General features: G+C 31.9%; 1 protein-coding gene across 1 annotated transcript; it reads left to right on the forward strand.

Moving 5' to 3' along the window:
* The first annotated feature begins 5,770 nt into the window (after window positions 1-5,770).
* Window positions 5,771-20,877, forward strand: LOC132734335 (nociceptin receptor-like). The gene is made up of 4 exons (XM_060721064.1): window positions 5,771-6,662; window positions 10,330-10,542; window positions 17,819-17,996; window positions 18,549-20,877. The coding sequence occupies exons 2-4, from the start codon at window positions 10,337-10,339 to the stop codon at window positions 19,314-19,316; spliced, it is 1,152 nt and encodes a 383-aa protein (XP_060577047.1). The 5' UTR covers window positions 5,771-6,662; window positions 10,330-10,336; the 3' UTR covers window positions 19,317-20,877.
* Window positions 20,878-27,272: the final 6,395 nt, after the last annotated feature.

Genomic DNA, 27,272 nt, shown 5'->3' on the forward strand with positions numbered 1-27,272 from the left:
TTTCAGTATATTATGTAGAATCGTCTTTATATAGAGTCAACTTAACAATATATGATGTAAATGTGTCCTTATATGATGTAAATCTTTCAATTAATGAATATATTGTGTGGAACCATCTTCATATAGAGTCAAAATAACATTGTATGTATTATGTCTTTATATAGAGTCAACTTAACAATATATGATGTCAACACGTCTTTATATGATGCCAATCTTTCATTATATGATGTGCATTAATGAATATATTATGTGAAACCATCTTTATATAGAGTCAACTTAACATTATATGATGTAAATTAGTCCTTATATGATGTCCGTCTTTCATTATATGATGTGCATTAATGAATTTATTATGTGAAACCATCTTTATATAGAGTCAACTTAACATTATATGATGTAAATAAGTCCTTACATGATGTCAATCTTTCATTATATGATGTGCATTAATGAATATATTATGAGAAACAATCTTTATATAGAGTCAACTTAACATTATATGATGTAAATTAGTCCTTATATGATGTCAAGCTTTCACTATACGATGTGTATTAATGAATATATTATGTGAAACAATCTTTATATAGAGTCAACTTAACATTATATGATGTCAACACGTCCTTATATGATGTCAATCATTCATTATATGATGTGTATTAATGAATATATTATGTGGAACCATTTTTATATAGAGTCAACTTAACATTATATGATGTCAACACGTCCTTATATGATGTCAGTCTTTCATTATACGATGTGTATTAATAAATATATTATGTGGAACCATTTTTATATAGAGTCAACTTAACATTATATGATGTAAATAAGTCCTTACATGATGTCAATCTTTCATTATATGATGTGCATTAATGAATATATTATGAGAAACAATCTTTATATAGAGTCAACTTAACATTATATGATGTAAATTAGTCCTTATATGATGTCAATCTTTCACTATACGATGTGTATTAATGAATATATTATGTGAAACAATCTTTGTATAGAGTCAACTTAACATTATATGATGTCAACACGTCCTTATATGATGTCAATCATTCATTATATGATGTGTATTAATAAATATATTATGTGGAACCATTTTTATATAGAGTCAACTTAACATTATATGATGTAAATTAGTCCTTATATGATGTCAATCTTTCACTATACGATGTGTATTAATGAATATATTATGTGAAACAATCTTTATATAGAGTCAACTTAACATTATATGATGTCAACACGTCCTTATATGATGTCAATCATTCATTATATGATGTGTATTAATGAATATATTATGTGGAACCATTTTTATATAGAGTCAACTTAACATTATATGATGTCAACACGTCCTTATATGATGTCAGTCTTTCATTATACGATGTGTATTAATGAATATATTATGTGGAACCATTTTTATATAGAGTCAACTTAACATTATATGATGTCAACACGTCCTTATATGATGTCAGTCTTTCATTATACGATGTGCATTAATGAATATATTATATGAAACCATTTTTATATAGAGTCAACTTAACATTATATGATGTCAACACGTCCTTATGTGATGTCAATCTTTCATTATACGATGTGCATTAATGAATATTATGTGGAACCATCTTTATATAGAGTCAAGTTAACATTATATGGTGTGTATGTGTCCTTATATGATGTCAGTCTTTCATTATATGATGTGCAATTACGAATATATTATGTGGAACCATTCTTATATAGAGTCAAAACAACACTTTATTGTGTAGGATTGTCTTTATATACAATTTACTGTGAGTTTTCCCGCTGTCGCCACGAACGGTGCATAGTGAGATATAACCCGGTAAATTTAACCCCATCAGTATAATGACAGAAGCACACGATATAATGATGTTTGCACTTCATATAAAGCAATGTTCGTATAACAATAGATGCACATCGTATAATGAAAGATCGACATAATATATTAATAAGTTGACTGTAAATAATGATTCTACAATGTAGTCCCGTCATAATGGACCTATTTTCTTACATCATTTGGAAAATAATTTTACTTAAAGCAGCTTCACATGCAATGTGTGTAATAACATAGCACCAGTCTGTTAAGCATGTTATTGAAACAAAATCGTTGTTTTGAACAATACAGTCGAGCTAAAATTCAACTTTGAGCCACATAAGATCAAAAAGATGTGAAAAATGACTTTCAAACTGTGAATTAAAGTACTTTATCCAATTGAAATATGAGAAAAGCAAGCGTGTTCTGGTTTCTTAAAATAATAATAAAATTTTTTTAATTCTTTCTTCAATTTTACCCAATCGGCAAAAAATTTAAGTAGTGATATGTACAATTACCTCTTAAATCTCACAATTTTAGCGAGTCTTTTAACTTGGGCTTAGAACATATGTGTGGGAGCTTCGGGAATTGAGAAATTAGAATGTAACTTTAGAATACTCTTTGATAACGTAAAATAACTTTCGTTCTCTAAGAGCAGTCGGCTATTTGGTATATCAATTATGCCTTATAGTATAAAGCCACTAGACGTTTAATGTTCATCATTTTTTTCACTGGACTTTGAATGCTTATATGAAAGTATGAAATAAATGGAAAGCTTTCATTTGCAAAAGGGTTGTGCAGACTTTATAAATCCTAAATGTATACAATGTTTAAATACTTTCTTACTTTTCAAAAATTAGATAAATTAAGTGTCGCTGCGTATTGTAAATATAATTTCTGCGCATTTATTCTTTGCATATATTTTGCTATGTTTAAATTCCTGTCCTAACAGCCGAATGTAATAAATGTAAAACATAAAACAAGATGTGTATATATTTTAAAAAGAGACATAATGGATCAATGAAACTAGCGCGTGTCATACCGAATGTGTATACCAAGTTTCCGTTCATCGAATTACCTTGTAAAATGTTAGCTTTAAAATTTCATTTGTATCATAGTTTGGGAACAATTCTGTTGAAAATGTGCCAGAGTTAAATCGTTTACATATACATGCACAGTGCATTAACTAGAGTGCAGGTATTAGTTACCCGCACTCCAGAGCATGCCCATTGATTGGCTCAGTTTTGCCGGGGTTTACTTATTGTGACGGCAGAGAAAGGGAAAGCGACAGAAATATCATATTCAGATGCTCGTCCATTGGTTCCTTTTTTCTGGGGTTTCATATTGTGACAACAGGGAACGTGTTTTTATGTTTGACTATGATACAAAAGAGAAAGAACATCAAAACACTCGGCAATCTGATTAATACTCGGGGGCTACGCCCCCTCGTACAAATCAGATAACCTTGTGTTTCGACGCTCTTTCTATTACTTAAGATTTGGCAAAATTAAAGTAATTCTGATCAATACAATTCTAATGAGAATATCTTATTAAATATGTTAGAGTAAAAGAAACCAAAATTAATACGGGTCCTTTGTAAGAATCTTAAATTGACAAACTGTCTGAAGAATATTGACATAAAATTCACCATTCTTTGTTTTCAATGTTGTCGATAAAATATCATTAGCGTTTTAAATGATTTGAGCTCACAAGTAGCCAGAAACAAATTATTTGTTGTAAAAGATGTTAAAATGCAAAATCGTGTATCAAGCTAAACTTCCATTTACACCTCGTTCCTACTTTTTAGCTTTTAAAATAATCGTCTTGTGAAAGTACGGATATCAATTAAGGAAAGTAATATAGTGATCGGGGAAATTCTGTTTGTCCCAAGTGCCGACTTTAAATAGTTGATTATTTTTAGAGGATGGAATAAGACGAGTTAGGCATTACAGTTAATGCTGTGTGTGGCTAAAAATACATATCAGTTTATTTTTGCAGAGCTTGTGTTTTGTTTTTTTGTTTCTCTGAACGAAGACCGTACATATTGTGAATTCAAATTTACCCCTCTGTTAACAGTGAGGAAATATATGTCGAGAAGGGATTTATCAGAGTGGTATAAAAACATATTAAGCCACATAGCCTTCATGAAACTGTCACTGACAAAATTAGAAAACGAGGTTTATGTCTCTCAAGTCGAATTAGAGCAATTTACCTTCGCTTGTTCAACGACTTCTCTAGAATAATAACTTAATTTACAATAAAAGCTTTCAAAGTTCCGCTAGGAATCATGTAATTCTGTTCTTTATTCCTAGCGGAACTTTGTTTTTTTGTTGTTTTTCTTTTGTTAATTCAATTATATACCAAAACTTAGATACAATTGTACTGTAACTAGACTTAAGTGATGTCTCCCTTCCCAACACACACTTCAAATACAAATACAAATATTTGGATATTTTATATATATCTCGAAAACTATTAAAGTTATAAACGCTTTAAACCATTTCAATATACTTATTTTGATTGCTGAATTTTATTTAAATTTGCTGTCGGGTCGATCAGAGGGCACGTTGTCAGATTTCAACTTCCGGTTGTTGTATTAGGGATGTTTAGGTGCTGTAAATAACCCGTCCTCAACTGCTTCTCAACATTTTATTCCTGTATGTAACAACAGCCGGTGTTTGATTTTTTTCAACAAATTAAGGATATTACGAAAACATATATGAGCCGTGCCATGACAAAACCAACATAATGAATTTGCGACCAGTATGGATCCAGACCAGCCTGCGCTTCCGCGCAGTCTGATCAGGATCCATGTTGTTCGCTATCAGGTTCTCTACTTGTAATAGAGTTGGTAAGCAAACAGCATGGATCCTGATCAGACTGCGCGGATGCGCAGGCTGGTCTGGATCCATGCTGGTCGCAAACCAATTATGTTGGTTTTGTCGTGACGCGGCTCAATTATGATTTTTGCTTTATATGCAAGAAAAAGAATCAAACACCGGCTGTCGTTATTGACGGATATGAATATGCTCTCAGCTGAGTGTTGCAGAACCTCTGTCTAGGTTAGGCTACCGTAGAGCGTTTCTTATCACCGGATTCTTCATTTGTGCTAATTAGCATAACATTAGGGAATTAGTTTGATATAAATATAGATAAGAAAAAAAATAATTAACAGCTAATGAGTCGGCGAACTTTATTTACTTTAGCTAATTTCTGGTCTGTACTGTCCTAAGATGATAATTTGGTCTTAACGGTACATGGGAAAGTCGAAAAACGGGGTTAGCTGGATTATTATCCGATATCGTAAAAGTAAACACTTCGATTCTATATAGCATTATTCTTACAGAATCGTTTGTGTATTACCGTTATGGCTCTCTCGGTAGGTCGGAGTAATTGTAACTATTAGTGTTTTGTACCCATAGGTTCGAACCCCACTTAGTGTCATTTTATAACCACAATTTTTCTTCTTACTCTGTTTTTTTTATCATTTTTCTTTATTTATTTTTTGATTTCCTTTTTGTTTTCTTCTTATAATATATATTTTATAGTTTATATTTTTTTATTTCCATTCTATTTTCTTTTTGTATTTTTTGATCGCAGTGTACTAAAATATTCGATATCATATTCATGTATGTATATGAAAAATCCGGTCAAACTTGTTTTCTGAACAATTAGCTGTTCTGAGGTAAAAAAATGTGTCGTACCAGTAGTCGAACTTCTGCCTGTACGGGTAAAACACATTACTGACACGGTTCCTCTACCTACTGCGCTAACAAGACATATGATGACATGTACTTTTATTTTCATTTTTATAGGTTGTGTCATTGATCTGCCTAACCTATTTTTCGCATTGTTATTGGTCTTTGTTATGTAAACAAAGGCTCAAGTTATCATCCTAGGACAGTAGCTCAGATTTGTAAGGTATATACGTTATTAAACAAATAATCGGCACATTTTTGTCTATTTCCACCCAATAAAGGTAAAATAAGCGTCAGAGTGATTTTTCTTAATTAAATGCATTAATCAATTTCATTGTTGTCCAAGTTATCAAATTATTTTGTCTATTTGTTGGGTTTTAAAAAATAATACGCGATTAAAACTGAGGAAATATGAGTTTTAAATGTTTGTCAAAATATCGAATATAAAAATTAATATACAATAGATTTTAAATACATAAAGTGTCATATTTAGCACGTTTACAATCAAGTATTCATTTAATTTATTATATCAGCCGGATTTAATAACATAAGATAACTCATAAACTAAACTAGTATCCTTTTTCACTTCGAATATCAGCAGATCTGCAGACATTACAAAGATAAAAAGTCACGTGATGTCTAATTACTAAGACTGTGTCAACCACGGGACATGGTATTTAATAGTTGTGTAAACCACAAGGACAGAAATATTCTATTTTCAATGTGTAATTCAGTTATCTTCCGTTTAATGTAATAAAGAAATGAATGGAGTGTTAACCAATAAATTTGTTTTAATATTTAAACCGGAGTAGGAAATTTTGTACATTTACATTGAGCATAATTTGAGCCGCGCCATGACAAAACCAACATAATGGGTTTGCGACCACCATGGATCAAGCCAAGCCTGCGCATCCGCGCAGTCTGATCAGGATCCATGCTGTTCGCTATCAGTTTCTCTACTTGTAATAGGGTTTGTAAGCGAACAGCGTGGATCCTGATCAGACTGCGCGGATGCGCATGTTGATCTGGATCCATGCTGGTCGCAAACCCATTACGTTGGTTTTGTCGTGACGCGGCTCATTTGATTTATTGGAATTACAATGGACAAGATGACACACACTTGGAGTGTATATTAAGTAAGTCGCATCGTTTATATAACAATTGCAATTTTTATGCATCTGAATATAATCGAATTCTTGTTATTTTACCTATTTTGAAACAAATTATATCTATATATTCATGATTCTCAAAAAAAAAAAAAAAACAATGCATGATAATATGTGAGCAGAATTGGATTAACGAAAATGGGCAATGTGTTTTGATCTCTATCAAAAGAATATAATAGAATTTGCTATAACAAAATATTGCATTATAGAATAGAATATGCTGAAGTAAAAATATAACAAAATATATGTTATAACAAAAAAGGATAGAATAAAATAAACTATGGTAAAATAGTAGAAATAAGACTAGAATAGAAATTGCTTATTAAACTAATGAATATATCACGTCGACAAACTATAGCGAAGAATAAATAATGCAATGTCTCTAAATGGGCTTAAATGAGTGTGTAACTTACTAAAGACAATAATAATATGAGATAATATGAGAAATCTTTTCAGTTAAATTCAATCTTTAAAGACATACGAGTACTAAACTGGGTAAAATACTTGTATTGCAGAAATTTTTTTGAAATCTAGAAAATTCATACATATTTTTAAATTGAATATGAGAATGCGCAAACTATGTGTGATCTGCTGCATACCCTATTACTGGTCAAGTTCATGTGATACGTTCTTACCACTTGCCCCTCACTGCCACGGACTTTGTATTTTTTCATTTGAGGAAGCTATGCAAAACGGTGGCTCTACCAACCGACTCGTGCTTGAAATAATTATTATTTACATTTAAAAAGAGACTGTTAAGCAGTTTATAATATCAGTACTTTCAAATATCTGAGCATATTATATTATAAATGAAAGTCGGATAAAATATATATATTTGGTAACAACAAGCATATATTTTAATATATGATCAGATACTTTAATCATCTTCTAAACCCAGCAACCAATGAGGGACATCAACTGTAATAAGATGAACGTAATAACAAACTGTTTTACCGTAAATCGTATCTTTGACAGAACTACAGACCCGAAAACCTATTAAAAAAAAAATGATAAAATTGTAAACAAAAACTGACATGATTTTTTTTCATTTCCCATAAAAGTTAAGGAGATGTCTCCAGAAAAAATGACTAAAATAATCAGAACTTTTTCTATTAAGACCACTTCAACATAACCTTTAAATTTTCTTAAAGCATTCCGTTCCTGTATACATAAGTGGCTGAATTTTTTTTTTTGCTCAAAGTCTATGGCTCTTAATAAAAACGGGAGTTTAAGAAACGAAAATACATTTGTAATTTATAATGTCTTTGTGAAATATGAGTTAACAATCATATTTTACAAATATGACATTCAAAGTTATATTCGCTGTTTAAAAGTGTCATTGCATTTTTCATCTTGATGCAGAAACACACAAAGTTCTGTTAAGCAGTGATATTTTAAGCATTTTGCCGAATAAGAAGTTGGTACACTATTTTTTATACTGTTTATATGTTTCTAATGTTTTTAGTGGGGGTCATCAGATTCAAATACACCATTTTGTAGTAATTGTTCAATTATCTAAAATAACAGTATGATTAACCTCCATTGTCTACATCGTGTGTACAGTTTGTAAGATAAACATCGTTTGCGATTAGGTCAAATATTGTTCCAGTGTCCTTTTCAATATAATTAGCAATGAAACCATTTCAGCAAAGTTTCCTGTACTATTGATGAACAGTTAATGGCACTGGAAAGGATGATGTCATATAAATGTAAAGTAATAAAATGAATAATGATGTGAAATAATAACACTGATGACGGGGTATTAGATATAAATTCTCATCTGAATTTGGTCAATAAACCCTGCAATAACCAAAATACAACAGCTTTCATAATAGTTTTTTCTGTACACCGTTTTCCGACAAAAGACCGGACACTTGTTTGTTTCTCTTGTGAGTTGAGTTCTTCTGTTTTTATTTGGTTATTCATTGTGATGGTGTTGTTTCTGGTTTCGTATTGCTGAATTAAAGTTTTTCCGTCGTGTTTCTTGTCTTTGCGTAAAGTTCCATAAAATGGATCCAATGTGCTTTTATAATTAATTAGTAAATAAACTTAAAGTTGGTGTGTGCGAACCAAACCTTGTACAAGGTAACTTCTACGCCCCCTCTAATTTTTTTTGCTACAGTACGGTATTAAGAAGATTGTGTCTAACAGCACTTACAGTAGTTATTTGTGCAATAGTTTATATTTTCAAGACCTTTTAGATAATTGTATCATAGTTTGGGGACCTTTCTGTTGAAAATGTGTCAGAGTCAAATTGTATACATATACATGCATAGTGCGTTACTTTGAGTGCAGGTATTAGTTACCCGCACTCCAGAGCATTCCCATTGATTGGCTCACTTTTGCTGGGGTTTACTTATTGTAACGGAAGAGAAAGGGAAAGCGACAGAAATATCATATTCAGATGCTCGTCCATTGGTTACTTTTTCCCGGAGTTTCATGTTGTGACAAAAGGGAACGTGTTTTTATGTTTGACTATGATACAAAAAAGAAAGAACATCAAAACACTCGGAAATCTGATTAATTCTCGGGGGCTACGCCCCCCTCGTTCAAATCAGATAGCCTCGTGTTTCGATGCTCTTTCTATTACTTATTACACGAAGAAATGCTGTTTTCTGATGAAGACGAATTTTCAGTTAAAATGGTTGTTCATATACTGTCATTATTTATATACATATAATTTTCTTTCTTTGCCATAAATGATGTTATTTGATAGCAGCATGTATACAGATATGGTCACATGATAGTATATTGAAGAAATTAAACACGAAATGAAAATATAGGATAAAACTTCCTGGGATATTAATATCAAATAAAAAAAAGTCAACATTACAATAATGCATCGGCTTGATATTATCTCTAACCCAATAAAATAAAGTGCATCAACTATCCAGGGCGCAATATATTCCGTAAAATAAATCAACCTAATCACCCTAGATAAGAGCAAATAAGTTAAAAATTGCATTTACCCCCCCCCCCCCCCACCCTCCATCATTTCACGTAGTTGCACTGCATTTAAAAAATATCGTTTAAGTTCACAACGCTGGTCTCATAAAGTTATTTCTATTTGCTTTTAATGTTGATTAAACAACTTTTTAATAAAACCAAAATTGACCTATTTTTACCCCGTTTCCGTCTCATTAAATTACAAAGCACAAAAAGCAAGGGTCACTGTCCCAAATTTGGCCCGCACGTATACAAAATAATGATAGGTATACATGTAATTACGACGAAACAAACAAAGGGAAACGGGTAATAGTGAGTAGTCATTAGAATGTTTTTTTTTATTACCCCAGATTTGAAAATAAATTTAAAGAACTATTATATGCGTTAGTGCGTAGAGTCCCTGATATGTTATTTAACGAAAAATGTATTAAACAAAAAATTGGATATACATGAGATTTTAGTTGAGCTTCTCACATTCGCAAAACATCCCGTCTGCCCGTCTGCTACAATGAATCTTAATCGAAAGACGCCATTAAATACTTGTGAAGCAACAGTCTATTTCTTTTGTTTTTGTTGTTGTTGTTGTTGTAATTCGTATGAATTATAGTTAACGGCATAAAACACTCCAACATTTCATGTTCTTGTCCAAATGATGTAAATAATTGATATATTAAAACAATTTTTTTCCCAGATTCATCATGAATAACTCAAGCAGTATCCATCCTGAAGAAATGATGAGTTGTAATAGTTCTAATATGACCAACCCATTTATGTGCATGACCACCACTCAGATTCTCCAGATAACTGCGCCACAAATTATCCTCGTCGACAGGATTATCTCCCCTATCTGGTACATAATCGGTCTCATTGGGAATCCAATTTCAGCCGTAATCTGGTTGTCCAGGTAAGTAACTGAATTGTTTATAAAACGAAAGAAAAAAGTGAATAAATTTTACAAGTTACTGCATAAGTAACAAACTACATATACAACTTTGACTGATTACTGCGACTCTTAGTGTAAAAGTAAATAAGGTAATTGTTGAAAGGCGTCTTGGACGAACACATATCCGATAAAATTGTTTAGGTAAAATGTAGTAGAAATATACAAATCACTTACGAACTTTCGCTATATGTATATGCAGTATTTCGATAGAGCGGAAGTCAGTGCACGAGCATGCGCTTTGCTATATCTCGTTCAGTTACCGCTCACGTTTTAAACTCGGTTGCTATGAAGTGACACTAAGTGTACATGGCTTTTACAACTAAAATATCAGACAAACACATTAAACAATACACATAAACTACACATAGTTGTTTTCCATATTAATATTTTGCATTTGAAACTGATAGTCAAACAAATATCTCAATATTCTTACCGATTTAATGTATTGTTTACATGTGATGACAGCAACGCTGTCTGTTAGATTACATTCCGTTCAGAAAATTCATTTGTTTACCATCAAAACTCATATGTTTACCATAGGAACCATATATAGATAGAAAGCAAATTATACAAAGGTAAATAAAAAAATTGTCCGTTTCTGAACAAAAAAAAATCGAATAAATAAATGTAAAGTCTTTTAAAAAGGTCCCTTCTTTGAGTTCATTTAAAAGGGGAATAATTTGATGGAATTTTAGACAGGGAAACAGGGAGTTATCATTTATGGCTAGGGAATATGGCCGACTGAAATCATGCAAGCAAGTTTGTAAGTGCAAATGTATACTACCCATTAATTGCTTTAGCAGGTAAACATTGACAGCACACATGTTTTGCATTCTTAAGCAAGTTAAAGTGAATTACTTATTTATCCTCATGAAAACTCTTGATATTTCTGTTAATTCTTGACGAGCTATTCATAAAATTTAGAACAAATTCTTTCAATCTTTAACCTGTTGAATTTCTTATCTGGACATGTCCAGTTCCCATGAATAAAATGGGCCGTTGTCAGTTTTAAAGATATCAAGCATTGTCAGATTTCATAGCTAGACTGGCTCAATACTGGTTCTGGCAAAGACGTATCACTTTCGGTTCAACCAGATTATGGGTTAAAGCCTAACTAGATAATAAAAGCAATTAAAAGCCCATGTCATTCCGTCGGTAACATCAAACAAACAATCATTTCCTTTTTTTCAGACGATATGGCTGACACCATTAAGTTAATATGTCAGCACTGTTTTGTAACCATTCACTTGTTTTTTACAATTTTATCTAACTATTATGACAGGTTAATATAGACAATATACACATATATCCGACTAGTTGGCAAATATATTATGACGATATTGAGTTTATTATATTTGAAAAATGATATTTAACCCTTCATTCAGCTAGACATTTTGAGTAGTTATAAGGTGTGTCCTAGAGATGACATCTGCAGTTATAAGATAAAACGCTTAATAAAGACCTACATAAAACCTAATGGTTATCATATATCCCTTTACAGAAGATGAAGTGCTTAAATAAATGTACCTGTAATGCACATGTCAACATATACCACTTTTCAGAAAAATACTACATCATAAAAAACAATACAATGTACTAATATATAGAGCATAAGGATTTATTGTCATTTAAATAAACTCATATCCCAGCTATTTTTACAATATCATTAACAGCTGGATACATTTACTTCAAAGCAAAAGGTATTTTTCCGACTTTAAAGTTACATTTTATTAACGCTAACCAAGCGAATATCGTAAAAAAAATGAACGGCGCACTTGTTTTATAACTTTCCATTCTAAAAACTTAACGTATATGTAATCTATACATGAACAAATGTTAACCTGAAACTGTCTAAAGGGACTTAATGGTGTTTGTTGTTGTTGTTTTTTTTGTTTTGTTTTTTTCACTAAGTAAGTTTTTTATGATTTTCAAATGTTAGAAGTATAAAAGCATACACCATACATTAAATAATGAAGGAAAGTCGATATCACTGATGCTTTTGTTGTCTGAAATTTTCATATATTGTTCTAATGTAATACGATGTCCATAATTTAATTTCCAAATTTAATATATCAGGGTCTTGACTCTTCAGACATATCGGTAACACTGTAAAACTACACACGAATTAATATAATCTATTTTGATAACAGATTCACTCAGATAGTCGTCGTAATAGACTACGTTTTGAAATATTTAGTTTATACTGATCTATTTTAGTTCGATTGTATAGGAAGCTATACGCTTTATTGAAACACTCGAATCCGTTCTTGGAAACAATCAGGACTACGCAATGTTTGTAGTTTCTTGCTGACGGAAACAACGGTTTGCCTCATACCCTTCGGTCGGGTTTGAACCCACGCGGCCAGCAATCCTAAGAAGGTTTCTTCTTCAAACTTGAAGTATGTGTTTCTATTATTACTCAAATCATGCATGCAAAAGTTCAATATTCTAGTTATGTCCCCGTTGAACTTAGATTTTTTTCTAGAATTTTATTTGTTTCATTCTTACAGGATTTACTTCAAAATATCACACCATAATAATATGACAGGAATGTAAATCTACAGTCCAGATTTTTCAGAATTATCTCCTCTGTAAACTTCGAATTTTCCTTTTTTATTCTACACTTTAATTCTTCATGGATTTGCTACTTGAAATGATAAATATATGTTCATTATATAACACCTACATCGTATGTTATTATATTTATTTGTCGTGCCCTTGGGTCTCCATGATTATTTTCATTTGGATTTTATTTGAAAAGTTTTATACATTTTTTGTATTATCTTTTTTGTTACTATAAATGTTATATATTTGTAATTGGTATGTTCTTTGTCACCTCTCACATCATGTATGACAATGTTCATAATTCTAGCACCTTTATTATAAGAGTTATCTCCTTTAAAGTTAAATTCCGTCTGTTTGGCCGTATCTAAAAACTGTTTTCTGAGGATATCTTTAAAGAACTTGGAATTTTTCCAACAAATTTACTTGAACAGAGAAAATTTATAAAATACATTTTAAATATTTATCCTAATAAAATTGGATCTTTTGATTATCTGTTGTATAAACATAGTGTCCTTGTAAGGTAAGGGAACTTAACACATTACTATAATATAGATAAAGTAACAAATCAAAATATTTAATGTTCATTCATGTCTTCCACAATGGTATTACTGAATGGCAACGACCCTTCAGAATGTTGTTATTGTTCTCAACGGCAGGGATCTTTTTATTGTTTGCAATACTATGATAATTGCTTGTTATTCAATGAAATGTACATAGGCCATCAAAACGAATTATTTTAGCGTTTATTTATTAAACTGAGGCGAAGTTACCTTTTATGCAATACAAATACAATACAAATACAAAATTTTATTCAGCATAAAACATAAACATATGTTTAGAGCCAATACAAACAAAAATGTGCAGCGACAGACATGACAAAAGAAATGAAATTTTATCCGAAGAGAGTAGTTCAAATTACATAAACAATTCTCACAAACGGTCTAGATATACAAAAAAAATACTAAATATATTGTTACATATATTAAAAAAGGTTCTAGTTATTAAGGAAAAAATAGAGTTAGTAGTAAAGATATTTAAATTTAGAGAGTGTATTATGAGATGCGGTTTTTCATTGCAAAATAAATATATATTTTTGCTAAGTTCAGTAGAACAGATTTAGATTTTGATGACATTAATTTTTCGAATTTAGTGATATTTGGCCAACGACAATAATATTGTTTAAAAAATTAACTTCTTAAGTCACGGTGAAATGGACATACTAGCAAAAAATGGTACTCATTTTCAATGGTTTTCATATTGCACGATTTGCAGAGTCTCTGTTCTCGTGGAGTATTATTATATCTTCTAGATTCTATAAAAAGATTTTATGATGAAGTTCTAAAACTTGACATAGCAATTCTATATTTCTTATCAGTAATCACTTTCAGATATTCTTCTAATTCGAATTCATACTTAAAGACACAATATGACTGTAAACGATTGGAGTTATTGATATCAGAGTACCATTTTTGTAAAAAGTTATCAATAATTCTCTGTTTAATCAATGAAAAAGGAATATCGATTGCAAATTGATCATTCCATACATACAATAAACCATGTTCTTGTAAAATATTTTTTTATCTGAAAAGCCCAATTTTTCCCATTATATTTTAAATTACGATCTGCATCTACTTTTAAAATTAAATAGCTTCTTCTAACCAGAGCAGTATCATTCTGTTTTAAAATTTTTACCCAGTACTTAATCATATTTATTTTTCGAATGAATAACAAAGGAATTCTTCCTAATTCTCCATAAAGTGTAGATAAATTTGTTGACTTTTTGACACCAAAAATGCGTCTTAAAAACTTAGTGTGAATAGACTCAATATCCTTTGCTTCATATATACCCCATATTTCGGATCCAAAATTTAGAATTGAAGATACTAGTGTATCGAATAACTAAACTTCTGATCCATTGGTAGTTCTACATCGTTAAATATACGAAATAGATTATTCATAGCAAATGATGCATGTTGAGCTATGCATTTTTGCGTACGGTACCAATTAACATTTTTGAATAATGTAATACCTAAATAGATATTTAAAAAAGGTTACTGTTTCTATAATATGATTATAAATTTTGAAGTTATACATGGTGTGCCTCCCATTTTCAAAGATCATCGCTTTTGTTTTTGAAATGTTAATTTTTAAACCCCATAAATTACAATAATTTTCCACATCAGTTAACATAGACTGTAAAGTTTCAGGCGTTTTAGCAAAAATTGCCTGATCATCTGCATACATAAGAATGAACAGTTTTAATTCATTTATAGTAAAAATGCCATCAAGATCAGTATTTATATTATCTAAAATGTCGTTCACAAAGAGCATGAAGAGCAGAGGTGAGCTTGGGTCACCTTGCTTCAAGCCCACGTCTGAGTTGAAGAATGTAGATGTATCTGACTTATACCTTACACAATACTTTACTGTTTTATACATTGATTTTATGGCCATAACAAATTTACAACTGACATTATCTGACAAAAGTTTTTGCCACAAAAAGTTTCTTTCAATTTTGTCAAAACACTGTGGATAATCAATGAACACACAATATAGTTTTTCACCAGAATTTAAAACTTATGCTATTATAGAATTTAGGATAAATATGCAATCAGTTATCGATTTTCATTTTTGAAATCCGAATTGGCTTTGTGTAATCTTTTCGTGTTTTTTAGTCCATTTCGTTAAACGGTTAAGTAATAATTGTGAGTAAATTTTTGCTATAACATTAATTTAAGTAATTCCACAATAGTTCTTTGCATCATTTATATTGCCTTTTTTTAAAATTGGAGTAATAATCCCTTCCCCCCACGAGCGCGGGTATTCTCCTGTATTAAAAATTCTGTTATATAGATTAAGTAATACTGGCGAGATAATGTCATATGTCGATTTAAAGATTTCGCTAGTTAAATTATCGATACCTGGCATTTTATTATTATTCTTAGAAAAAGTTGCTGCGCGGAGTTCTGCTTCTGTGAAATTCATATCTAAGTCTTCATTTATATATTTTGGGAAAAGTCCGCGGTCCGGTTGATTATTCAATAATGACTCCCCCAAACAGACTTTTAAAATGGTCATGTAATTCATTAACTGTTAATGTTTCAGCCTTTGTATGTGTTCTATTTAAAGATTTTTTGATATTTTTCAAAAATTTACGTGGTTAGTTTTTTGCTAAATTATTAATACGATGCCCTTCTTTTATTTTAAAATCTCGTTTTGCCTTTCGCTTTATCCTATTGTACATAGTTCGGGAGTATATAAAATTATGTCGCATTTCAACATTTTTTGTTCTATTAAAATTATTTCGAGCTGCTTTAAATTCTCGTTTGGCGTTGTAACAATTAACATCAAACCATTTACTGCTCGCTTTTTTATTTGATTCATATCTATTTGTTTTACAAGTTCTCCCAAATATGATTAATGCGTTGTCATATAAAAATTGAGTAAAGTTGTTCACCGTCTGGTCAATCGGGCCCTTAATGCATCATTGGTTAACCTTTCAATGTATTCATGATTATTAATAATGTGTGTGCGAAACATTTCGGATTTTTCGCTATCCCATAAAATTTTAGTCGATTTTTTTTCGTATTCCTTCGCGTCGTTGTTCTGCGACTGAGTTTGTTTTGTCATTATGCTAAATTGTTAACGGAGCGTGATCCGAATGTTCATTGAATTGCAGTACAGAGAAATGTGTAACAGTTTCGAAGTCGTATTGATTTAGTAACAAATAGTCCACCGTGCTTTGTCCTCTACACGAGCAATATGTAAAACAACCTTCGTCACGGTCATTTAACAAGCGGCCATTGGCTATTAAAAGCCCGGTAGCGATACAGGTATCTATTAAGCGACGCCCACTGTTATCGACCACGTGGTCTTTATTTACGCTTCTCATAATGTCAACAATATCACTTGACGGAAAATCGTGGTCAATATATTTATCAAATATGAAATAATCTAACATATCAGAAGTTCTGCTATTGAAATCGCCAGAAATATATACTTTCCCTAAACACCCATACTTAATTATGTCTAATTCTAATTGATCATATAAATCAATATCAAATGTGGTAAGAACTTTTGAGTCCGACGGAGGTATATATATGTGACCCAAATAACAGAAACATTTATTTATAACAGAAACAAGCATTTTTATTATAACTGACTGAGAAGAAAATAAATATTTGTCTTCCAAGTTATTATAGACATGGCAGTTTTGATTTTCTATTTATTCCTGCCGTATCCAATATGTTTTGAACATTCGTACTATTTCTTAGAATATCCATATTCTACATTTGTCAGTTTACGCCAACGTTTTTATTATTGTATTTGATTATTCGATTTTCTAATAGTTTTCCCTAAATCAGCATTAAAAAAAAATTGACTTGTAAACCGATCTTTATTTGATAGAAAAATATTTGTAGGCTATAACGTTGATGCGTAATCAGTTATACAGTTATATTGCATAAAGACTCTGTACAATATTTCCGACGCGATGAAATATTGAAAAATAACGTCATAATGCTTTTAATGATTTATTCACATAATGAAAACCGAATTTTTACATTGCAATTTATCTAATTAATTAATATAAGTTTGAGGCTACGGTTAAGTCATCGCTTCATACTTATTATATCATTTTATTTCTTTTTCTGTAATGCTATGTATTTTATAGGAAAGTGTGCAAGACAAATTCATCCGCGGTGTACTTTGGTTCCCTTGCAATAGTAGAGACGATATACCTTGTTCTACACTTCATAAAAGAACTACAGTTTGCATGGGGTGTAACAACCTTTGGCATGAAAACAACATGTAAACTATTCAACTTCCTGCAAATTACTCCACAGTATCTGGTAAAAGACTTTCTTTAACCCAGCCATAATAACACCAACTACAAAATGGTTTTCTCTCATTGGATGCTTTGCAGTCACGTGATGACCTCATATAATCCAATATAACGCTAAAAATGCACAAACATATCGTCCATATTTTAACATAAGGAAGGTAGTCAGTGTGATATAGTCTTCCTGCTTAATGAACATATTATTATGATCTTGACTCAGTAAACAAGAGCAATGTCGGGAGATTTCGTTCATATTGCAAATCTCTACAGTTTCTGTATTCAAAGTAAAAAATTTTATATTGTATAAACTTCGATATATAATACGTTTTTAAAAATAATATTATTTATTTTCGAGACATTCAAAATTTGATACGTGTTTATTTAAAAAAATCAACACGTTGCTGGCCCGTGTTTGGTTTCTACTACATGACTACTCCGCGTTCAGGTGTGACTGTTATGTTTGGCGTATATCTTTTGTGTGTGCGCGGGGGGTTTTATCACTTCTGTCATTCTGTACTTTAAATAGAACAACAATTTAATAAAAAAATATTTCTAATTACAGGTTCCAATGTTGGTTCTAGGCTTCACAACAGAACGTTATATAGCTGTATGTCACCCATTTGTAAAAGAGAAATACTGTACAGTTACCCGTGCTAAAATTGTTATCATATGTATGTCTGCTCTTTCAATAGCGATTGGGCTTTTTCAGATTTACGTTTGGGCTTGGGATGATGAAATTGGATGTGTGTTTAGGCCGAATACTGAACAATTTAACACAATTTGGACTTGGCTAACAGAAATGTTAATATTTGGTTTTATTCCGGTGTCTTCCCTCGTTATAAATATTCTTGTCATCATGGAAATCAGACGCTTGTCAGCTCAAAGTGCTGCGCATGGGCAAGGCCCGACATCCGGTAATGCAGCTTCAACTACAACATTACTGTGTGTTTCTTTCTATTTTATATTCACATTGTTGCCAGCTACAATAGTGTACGCCATGCAGTCATCAATACCACAAGGTGACGTCAGTTTGCCAATAAACACCTGGTCTGATGATCCCGTTTGGAGTGGATATTTCTCTTATTTGACAATAAGGTACATTGTTGAAGAAATTTGTTTGTCAAATTACGCTACATATTTCATCATATACTACGCAACCGGTGTATATTTCAGACGAGAGTTTAGAAATCTGTTTGGATTACAGAAAAAGAGAAAGGGTAAAGGTGTGAGCAGTCGAAGTATGATGTCAGATTATAGTATAGTCCATTCAAATGGACGAAACACATCTTGCACGGAGACAATGCTTGTCGACTCTCCCAGTGACACGTGATCATTGAAGAAATTCAAAGAGATCACATTCGATGTTGGATACAAGTGACAAGGTTGTATTTTCTGTCGACAAGCGACATCTGGTGTTTGTGAAATGTAATATCTTCGCACCATCTTTTTATCTAGGATAATTGAAGTGCGGAATACTATTCACATTAATTCCCAAAGCGTTAAGCTTATTAAGGACGAAATAGTCTTAATGTATATGGATGACTGTAAAAAACTGTAAAATAGGATATATGCTTATATATAGATATATATGAGTTACTGAATGTTTCAGTAGAAACAAATTTATACGCCCTAACAATTTTCTCGGGTGTGATTTTGTTCTTTTTTAAATAAGAATTTATATGAGCTCGGCTGGTTTCATCTGATGTAAGTGACGACAAATGGTAAGGGGTTAGGGTCAACATATCGCATGTTAGAGTTGATTAATTAATCTGTTGTATGTTGTCTTTTATTTATTATGCTGTTGTCAAGTAATTATTGTGTACATGAAAATCTGCACAGCAACAGTTTTATCTATCACCCGCGTCTTGAATTTTTCCTAGTATATATCCAATAATTATTTATTTCAAATTCTTATCAATTCAGCAGACTTGGTCTTTTCATAACATGAAGCATGTTGTATTCTGTAAATATAATGTGTTATTTTATTATAATGCAACAACGCCAATAGTGTTATAACATAGAAAATATCAATGTTGGACCGGAGTTGTCCTTTTGTGGCAGACAACTGTTAAGAAGTACCGAACTCGTACCTACAAAACGGGTAGCAATTCTGATTCTGTGCAATTCTGGACCTATTCCAGCAGCTACCGATACTTTCACTCGTAAATAAGGAAAATTAACTTATTTTAGTTTTGAACTACAACGTCAAATATTAAAACTGGTTCATTGAACTTTAAGTTTCTAGTCTAATAATGATAATACAGAACCCCTTAAGGCCTCAACAGACGGTAGGAATTAGTTGTACAGCACTAATTAGGGATAAGATGTACAATTTTCAAAGCAATACAACACTTGCATTCAGACGGGAATTCTACACTGTAAGAATCATCTGAAGTTTCCCATAAAAAGGATCTCTTTACATTGATCCTTAACATACTTTACTCCCTAAATACTTTTTTCGCCATGAGTAAATATAAGTATATATATATTTAATGTGAAGCCTGACAGAGACTCAAACCTGGGACCCTCGGATTATCGTACTGCGGCTCTACTGACTAAGCTATCTGGCCGCCTACAAACTACCTCCCCTTCCCTAATTAGAGAACAATTAAATACTGTGACATAATCATTTTCGGAATAACTTTGGATTCGAACGTAACACAACTATGGGTCTCCTGAAGAGTTTTTCAACATCATGTTACCCCATCTTACTACTATGTCTACCTTTTAGCCCTAATTGTTCTGGAATTTCTTCATTACACCCATTATCAGGAGATAATTTGGTTATCAGTTACTTGTCATTGTGGGAGGTCTGTAAAAATTTGTACGACAAGATTTTCAAAATAGAACATGTCCTATCCCTTACATCTAGACTTAAGGTTTCCGAAATCAAGGATAGTAGCTCTCACACATTAAGATTTGTCTGTACATCTTAGTTTTAATTGGTGTTGTACTTCAAAATCCTACCGTCTGTTGAGGCCTTTAGTTATATTTCGAGCAACAGTTATCAATGATGAGGAACAATCTCACTCGAAGTAATGTACTTTATGATTCTTCAGATTCAGTCTGACTATGTAATTATAAAAGAATATATGATGTAGGCCTACTTTGAATTGGGCAATCGTCGAAGATGTAATGATATTCACATTTGAGCTTGGTTTTTGTATGTTTTAATGGCTAAATTCTGTATCTATTTTCTAGTGTCATTTTTTCATGAGGCATTTTCGATATACTAAATTTACAATAACATCGATATTTTTTAGTTAATAAGCCTTGAATGTTTTAGAAGTTATACGTTTAAAAATGATAATATATTTTTTTAATAATATGTCAAAGCAAACGATCGTGAAAATGAATTTATCAACCTATCAGCTTTAATAGGAACAGTTCTAATTTACAATATCATTTTTGTTGACAATTTCCTAGAACTACTTCTAAAACAATTATGTTAAAGATTGATCGAAAATGGTTTTATTTTAAATGAGTGTTATAAGTGTATTTCGCGTATTAAAATACATCAAAATTTAGCAATCCGTTACAATTTTAGTGGGGGCGTCCGTGGCCGAGTGGTTAAGGTCGTTGACTTCAAACCACTTGCCCCTCACCGCTGTGGGTTCAAATCGCATAACTGAGCTTTGGATTCTTTTGTGTGAGGAAGCTATCCAGCTAGCTTACGGAACGTCGGTGGTTCTACTCAGGTGCCCGTTCGTGCCTAAAATAATGCACGGAAGGGCACCTGAGGTCTTCCTCTACCAGTAAAGCTGGAACGTCACGAAATGACCTATACTGTGTCAATGTGACGTAAAAACCAAAAAAAAACAAACAAACAATTTTAGTCGGTGTTATACAGCCTTTTCTCTAATTCCTTCCTAGGGAAAATACGTATCTTCATTTAAGATCGACATTCTCTCTGACCATTTAATAATCAAGAGAAACAACTGTGACATCAATTTGTAATTTTACAAAGCAGATTTTCGTCGCTTTTATACTAACTCCGTTTGTGGTCCAAATTGTTTTAAAATTTAGTCATTTCATTTCAGTAAGATGTTTGTTTATAACCATTATACCAGTACTAATTGCCAAAAAGAAACACATGTAAAAGATGTTTTAAGAAATTCGCCAACATTAAATATGTTATGAATGTAAAATTGAAAGGCTTTAGAGAATTAAGAATAAAAGCGTTTCTGAGGCATAATGGGCCTTTAAGTGCATGTATAAATATATAACAATATTTTTACCATTAAAGAGAAAGGCAATATTAGAATAAAAACTTGATATCAAAAAAAGAATACTTTAAAAAGTAAATCTTCAATTTTTCTGCCTTCAAATAATAATATTAAATAAATGATAACAAAATTTAAATCGCTAAATCACCGATTTCTTCAAATCAGTAGGCGCGGCCATGTTTGTGTATTGGCCGTATAAAAACAGGTGCGCGTGATGTCATTTCCCCACATCTTTAGATTTATGATAAATCTGCTAGAATCGTAGTGACATCTAAATTTATTATAATGTATTGACCAGACAATTTAATTTTCACAAGAGGCGTAGAGGAGCATTTTTTGGTTCAAAATGCGTAACAGTATCTAACAAACAAACAAACAAACAAACAAAGAAAAAAATGAAGAACTAAATAAAACATCAACGTCTACCGGTCGCACCACTTCAGGCCAGTGTTGTCTGTTACTCCAAACAATGTTCATTAAAGTCTCATCTAAATGTAGTTAAACAGTTTTTCACAGATTTAACAAATACACATGTTATTACATGTGTATTTAACAAAGTTTCACAATCAAATAAAGCAATTAAATAAACAAACAAACGCACCAATTGGCTGTTTATTATTGAAACCGTTAGATATCTTTTTTAATTATATTTTTGATAAACAATGTTTCCCAAAGTCATATTATACCTGTATTTAAAAAGGGAGATAATGCTGATGTAAATAATTATAGAGGTATTACGCTTATTGGTTGATGTGTTAAATTATTCACTATTGTTATAAATGAAAGATTAAAAAAATGGTCTATTGCAAATGATATTATTACATGTATTACTGACTGTTTGGTTTAAAAGCTAATTATAGTACTGTAGATGCAATATTTTTTTTAAATTCCTTTATCGAAAAACAATTGAAAAATAGATCTAAACTGTACTGTTGATTTATTGATTTTCAAAAGTGTTTTGATTCAATATACAGGAATGGTCTTTGGATTAAACTTATTAAAATGGGAGTGGTAGATTATTTAATGTTGTAAGGCCACTTTATAATGAGGTGAAATTGTGTGTTAAACATTTGAATCAGTTATCCGATGTGTACGACGGTAATATAGGATTATTGCAAGGGGAGATAATGTCAGGGGGGATATATATATTCTACAAGTTCCACTTTTGAGCATCAGGTGCAGACGATAGTATTATAGAAAGCATGTAAAATCAATCTGTACCAATGAATATCAGTGTTTGCTTCCGGTTCTTTTCCTATAGTATATGTGTGAATTTTATATAATTTTATATGCTGGTGAAATGTACGTATTAAGTCTATGCTAAATGAGAGTCCATCCGCTCGGTAATGCACAAACAGCAGCTTCCGCTGCCGAGTATGAACCCCGGATATGTCACCAGTCATGCCCTTAAAGAGTTAGTTTTGGAGCACAAAGTGGTGATTATTTACCTGCATGCAATTTCCACGGAGTATTAGACATAGATTTGAATATTAAGCGAACGGTTGGGCACTGTACTGCGGTCAATAAGAACCTTAATTTTCAGTTACCTGCAACAAAATGAAAGGGAAGCCCGTAAAAAAGGCTGTTTGCGCCAGCAAACGGTCTGCCGTTCAAGCCATCTAATCGTGCACTCTAGCACAACATTCTCGTTGTTTCAGTCTATTATGTAGGGTCAATCCCCTCGGCATTAGTCGGGACATCGGCAGCTGATCCGCAGTACAAGTTCTGATCTTTTTGTGCAAATCCAAGTCTTAAAATCTTCTTTCGATGCCCGGTGCCTTCTCATCGACGAGCACGCTCCGAGGGGAAGTGAGAAGGTGCTGGTTTTCAAATTGAAGTATTTATAGATTCGCACTTCTGGCCAAAGTGTCCATTGGTCACTTCTCATGACATAATTACCACGTGATATTTCACAAACTGATAAAATACAAAAGAATTCTTTCCAATTATAATTTTCTAAAATAAATTTCAAAACACAATTTAAAAATAAAAGCTTTCCCGTGTCAACTTTAACACAGGTTTGAAATTTCAGACGCTTACTACGATAACTTGGTAATTCTCGTGCAAAATACAAATTCTTTCAAATTTAACAGAAATGTGTCATACGACTTCTCTTGTTTTTTTTTTGTTGCATAAACATTATGCATTTCTTAATGTGACGCACGCCTGATTTAAACGGCACTTTTGTGTAATGCTAAGAATGAAAGATTTGAGTAGGTCTAAATTTATTTCATCAAAAGTTACAAAAAGAATCTTGATCCATTCAATTCACACTCATAAAAACCAGATATGACGAGACCAGAAATACAAGTTTCGCGCTTGCCCAAAGTTTTCCCTGAAAATGTGAAATGTATGAAAATTGTTTTCAACATGCTAATGCTATCCCACACATTGTAGTTCGGGCAGTTTGGACAGGCTCGTACGCTTATATAGAACTAGATGATTATTACATTACTTGTCCAACAAAAAACATTTAAGTAAAGTTTTTACAATGATTATGATGCTGTAATTGTAAACCGGTGCAACGTTTTATTTTGTAAATATTGATTTAAATTAAAGCACACTCGTTAACTTGTTGCAAGTTGATCCGCTGGTTACGGGTTGAACAGTTGTGCGCTTTGTAAGTTTTTTTTATCCTGCACAATATATCATTGAGAATTATTTCTATAAAAAGAGATAAAAAGAATACTGTATCGTGGTTATCCGGTATAAAACTGTTCTAAGTCACTTAGACGGACATTAAAAAATAAAAATAGATAATGTTAAATAATGTATGTTGTTATGTTGATTCATGTTGATTTAATTTAAAGATATACTGTGCTCATCTTTGAGTTAAATATTTTAATAGAAGAAATTTATTAAAACCTATGAAATTCTTCCTACATAGGAGTATGTCTAATTTAAATAAAAAAATAAGTAAAAACTATATTTGTAGTCACGTTCTCTAATACAGGACAAGTTAAGTTGGTCTTTTCTTTTTTAACGTGACTATATATTCATATTGTGAAGGGTTTTAAACTTGACATATTAACTTTGTGTAAAGTCAAAACATGTTTATTTTATATTTACAGAGAGACTGTGTGGCAATGACCGATATTTTCTGATACCAAATTTGAGCATAGGATATCTTTAAGTGCTTTGAAATTTCTGATACATGTAGATTATAAAAATCTTGAGCTTAACTTCGATGTTCAGCGGACTCGTATACAGACGCAATGCATGCAAGGTGTCGGACTGTCTGTTCAATCCAAGTGATATAAAGATAAATCTAAATATTGTTTACAGATAAAGATCTTTGCATTCCGGTTAAAAAACCGCTAAATACCTAAAATGGACTAGACCATATTCTAATTAGGACAAAACCTTTTGGAGTAAATTTCAAAATATGTTTTGACTACAAAGTGAACTGTGCAATTCATGAACAATCAGATAGATTCTATAGAAGCATTTAAGTCATAATTTATGTATACCTTACTTATCTACATCATTTTATCAAACTGCTGTAACTATTTGCTTAATGTTTTATGTTATACTGGGATCCTACATATTACCGAACAAAATATGATGTTTTTCGGCCGAAGGGCGTCTGATTTCACCTTGACTTTCGCTAAAGTTAACAGTAAACAAATGAATATAGGCCGCATTTCCATAGGTCATTTTAACATTAATAGCCTGTTCGATTGATACTTTAGAAGAGCTTCCGTTATAGGTTGAGTTCTTTAAAGCTGTTTGATTGCTCGATGGCAAGACGTGTTGGAAGAAGATATAAGTCAGAATAAATATTAAAACACGATAATGATGTTTTCTAGATGTTTCTAACAGCTGATCAATAAATATATGGAATTAAATATGACAGATCGCCTATCTGATTCTTTTGCGTACAATTGGGTTTCTCTTCTAAGCTGTATTCTCACGAACCGGGCATAAGACGATTATTTCTATGGCGTTTCCTGTATTGGCAACATGAGATCGTATTGTAAATGAAGAAGCGGTCATGGATTTAATAGTTTAGTATTTGTCGTTGGGATATAAAAACAAAGAGATATTAGCTAGTCTTCTGTTGATTCACGGAATAAAAGGTAGTTTTTGCCCCTAAAAAGAATCATAAAGAACAAAACTTACATAGGCGAACAGAAGAATCGAAAAATAAAATGAATATATTTTCGTGCAAGTTTTTGAGAACTATCTAGGAGTGGTAAATGTATTGGTTATAAGCAATGTGGAAAAGACTTAAACTAGAATACGGCCTTAATGTACATCGGTCAACTGTGATACGAATCAAGTGAATAGCAGATCAAGATGCCATGGAAGCGGCTTCTTCGGAGAAAGTATTCGTGTCCGGGTCCAAACTTTGAATGGCACATCGATGGATGCTATAAACTACATTGTAAAACCTTTTGCAAATCATGGGGCAATCGCACCTTTTCGGCCCTTTTCGTCAGTCTTCGGATAAAGACCTCGAACACAAGAGACACAAGAGTATGAATACACAGCACGGATACGGTATTTCGGTCTAACCTACGCTAAAAAATAGTAATTTAATGCTGGGAGTTATTGACAATTTTATTTCCAATATATCAAGTAAATGCTCCCTAAAATAAGTGAATTTATAGAGACAAAAGCAAGCAATGCATTATTTGTTTACTTCTTATTTTGGTTGTAGAAACCGAAGTTACAAATACCAACCTGTTGACATTTAATATTGTATATCGGTGGGCATATTTAAATTAAAAAGTGTCTGTCAGACTTATTTTCAATTATAATTGTACCGAAACAGACTTAGTTTTTCTTTTGGATGTCAATTATATGTACATTCGTTTTGACGTTGAATAGCTGAAGAAACCGGTTTTGAGCAGCAGTAGACAGACTGGTAAGTTGGGAAGTATAAAGCCCGTTTAAAAACTAGAAATTCATTCTTCCGGAAATTTTTACCAATAAATGTGGGATACTCCTTTATGATTAAATTAACAAAGAATAATGAGTTGGCGAGCAAGTCGCTTGGTTTCAGGTCGCGCAAGCGATTCAAATACGGCAAAAACATACTCACATAGGCGTCGGAT

The sequence above is a fragment of the Ruditapes philippinarum genome, unplaced genomic scaffold, assembly GCF_026571515.1.
Source record: "Ruditapes philippinarum isolate M1 unplaced genomic scaffold, ASM2657151v2 ctg2046_1_1_1_1, whole genome shotgun sequence".
Classification (NCBI taxonomy): Eukaryota; Metazoa; Mollusca; class Bivalvia; order Venerida; family Veneridae; genus Ruditapes; species Ruditapes philippinarum.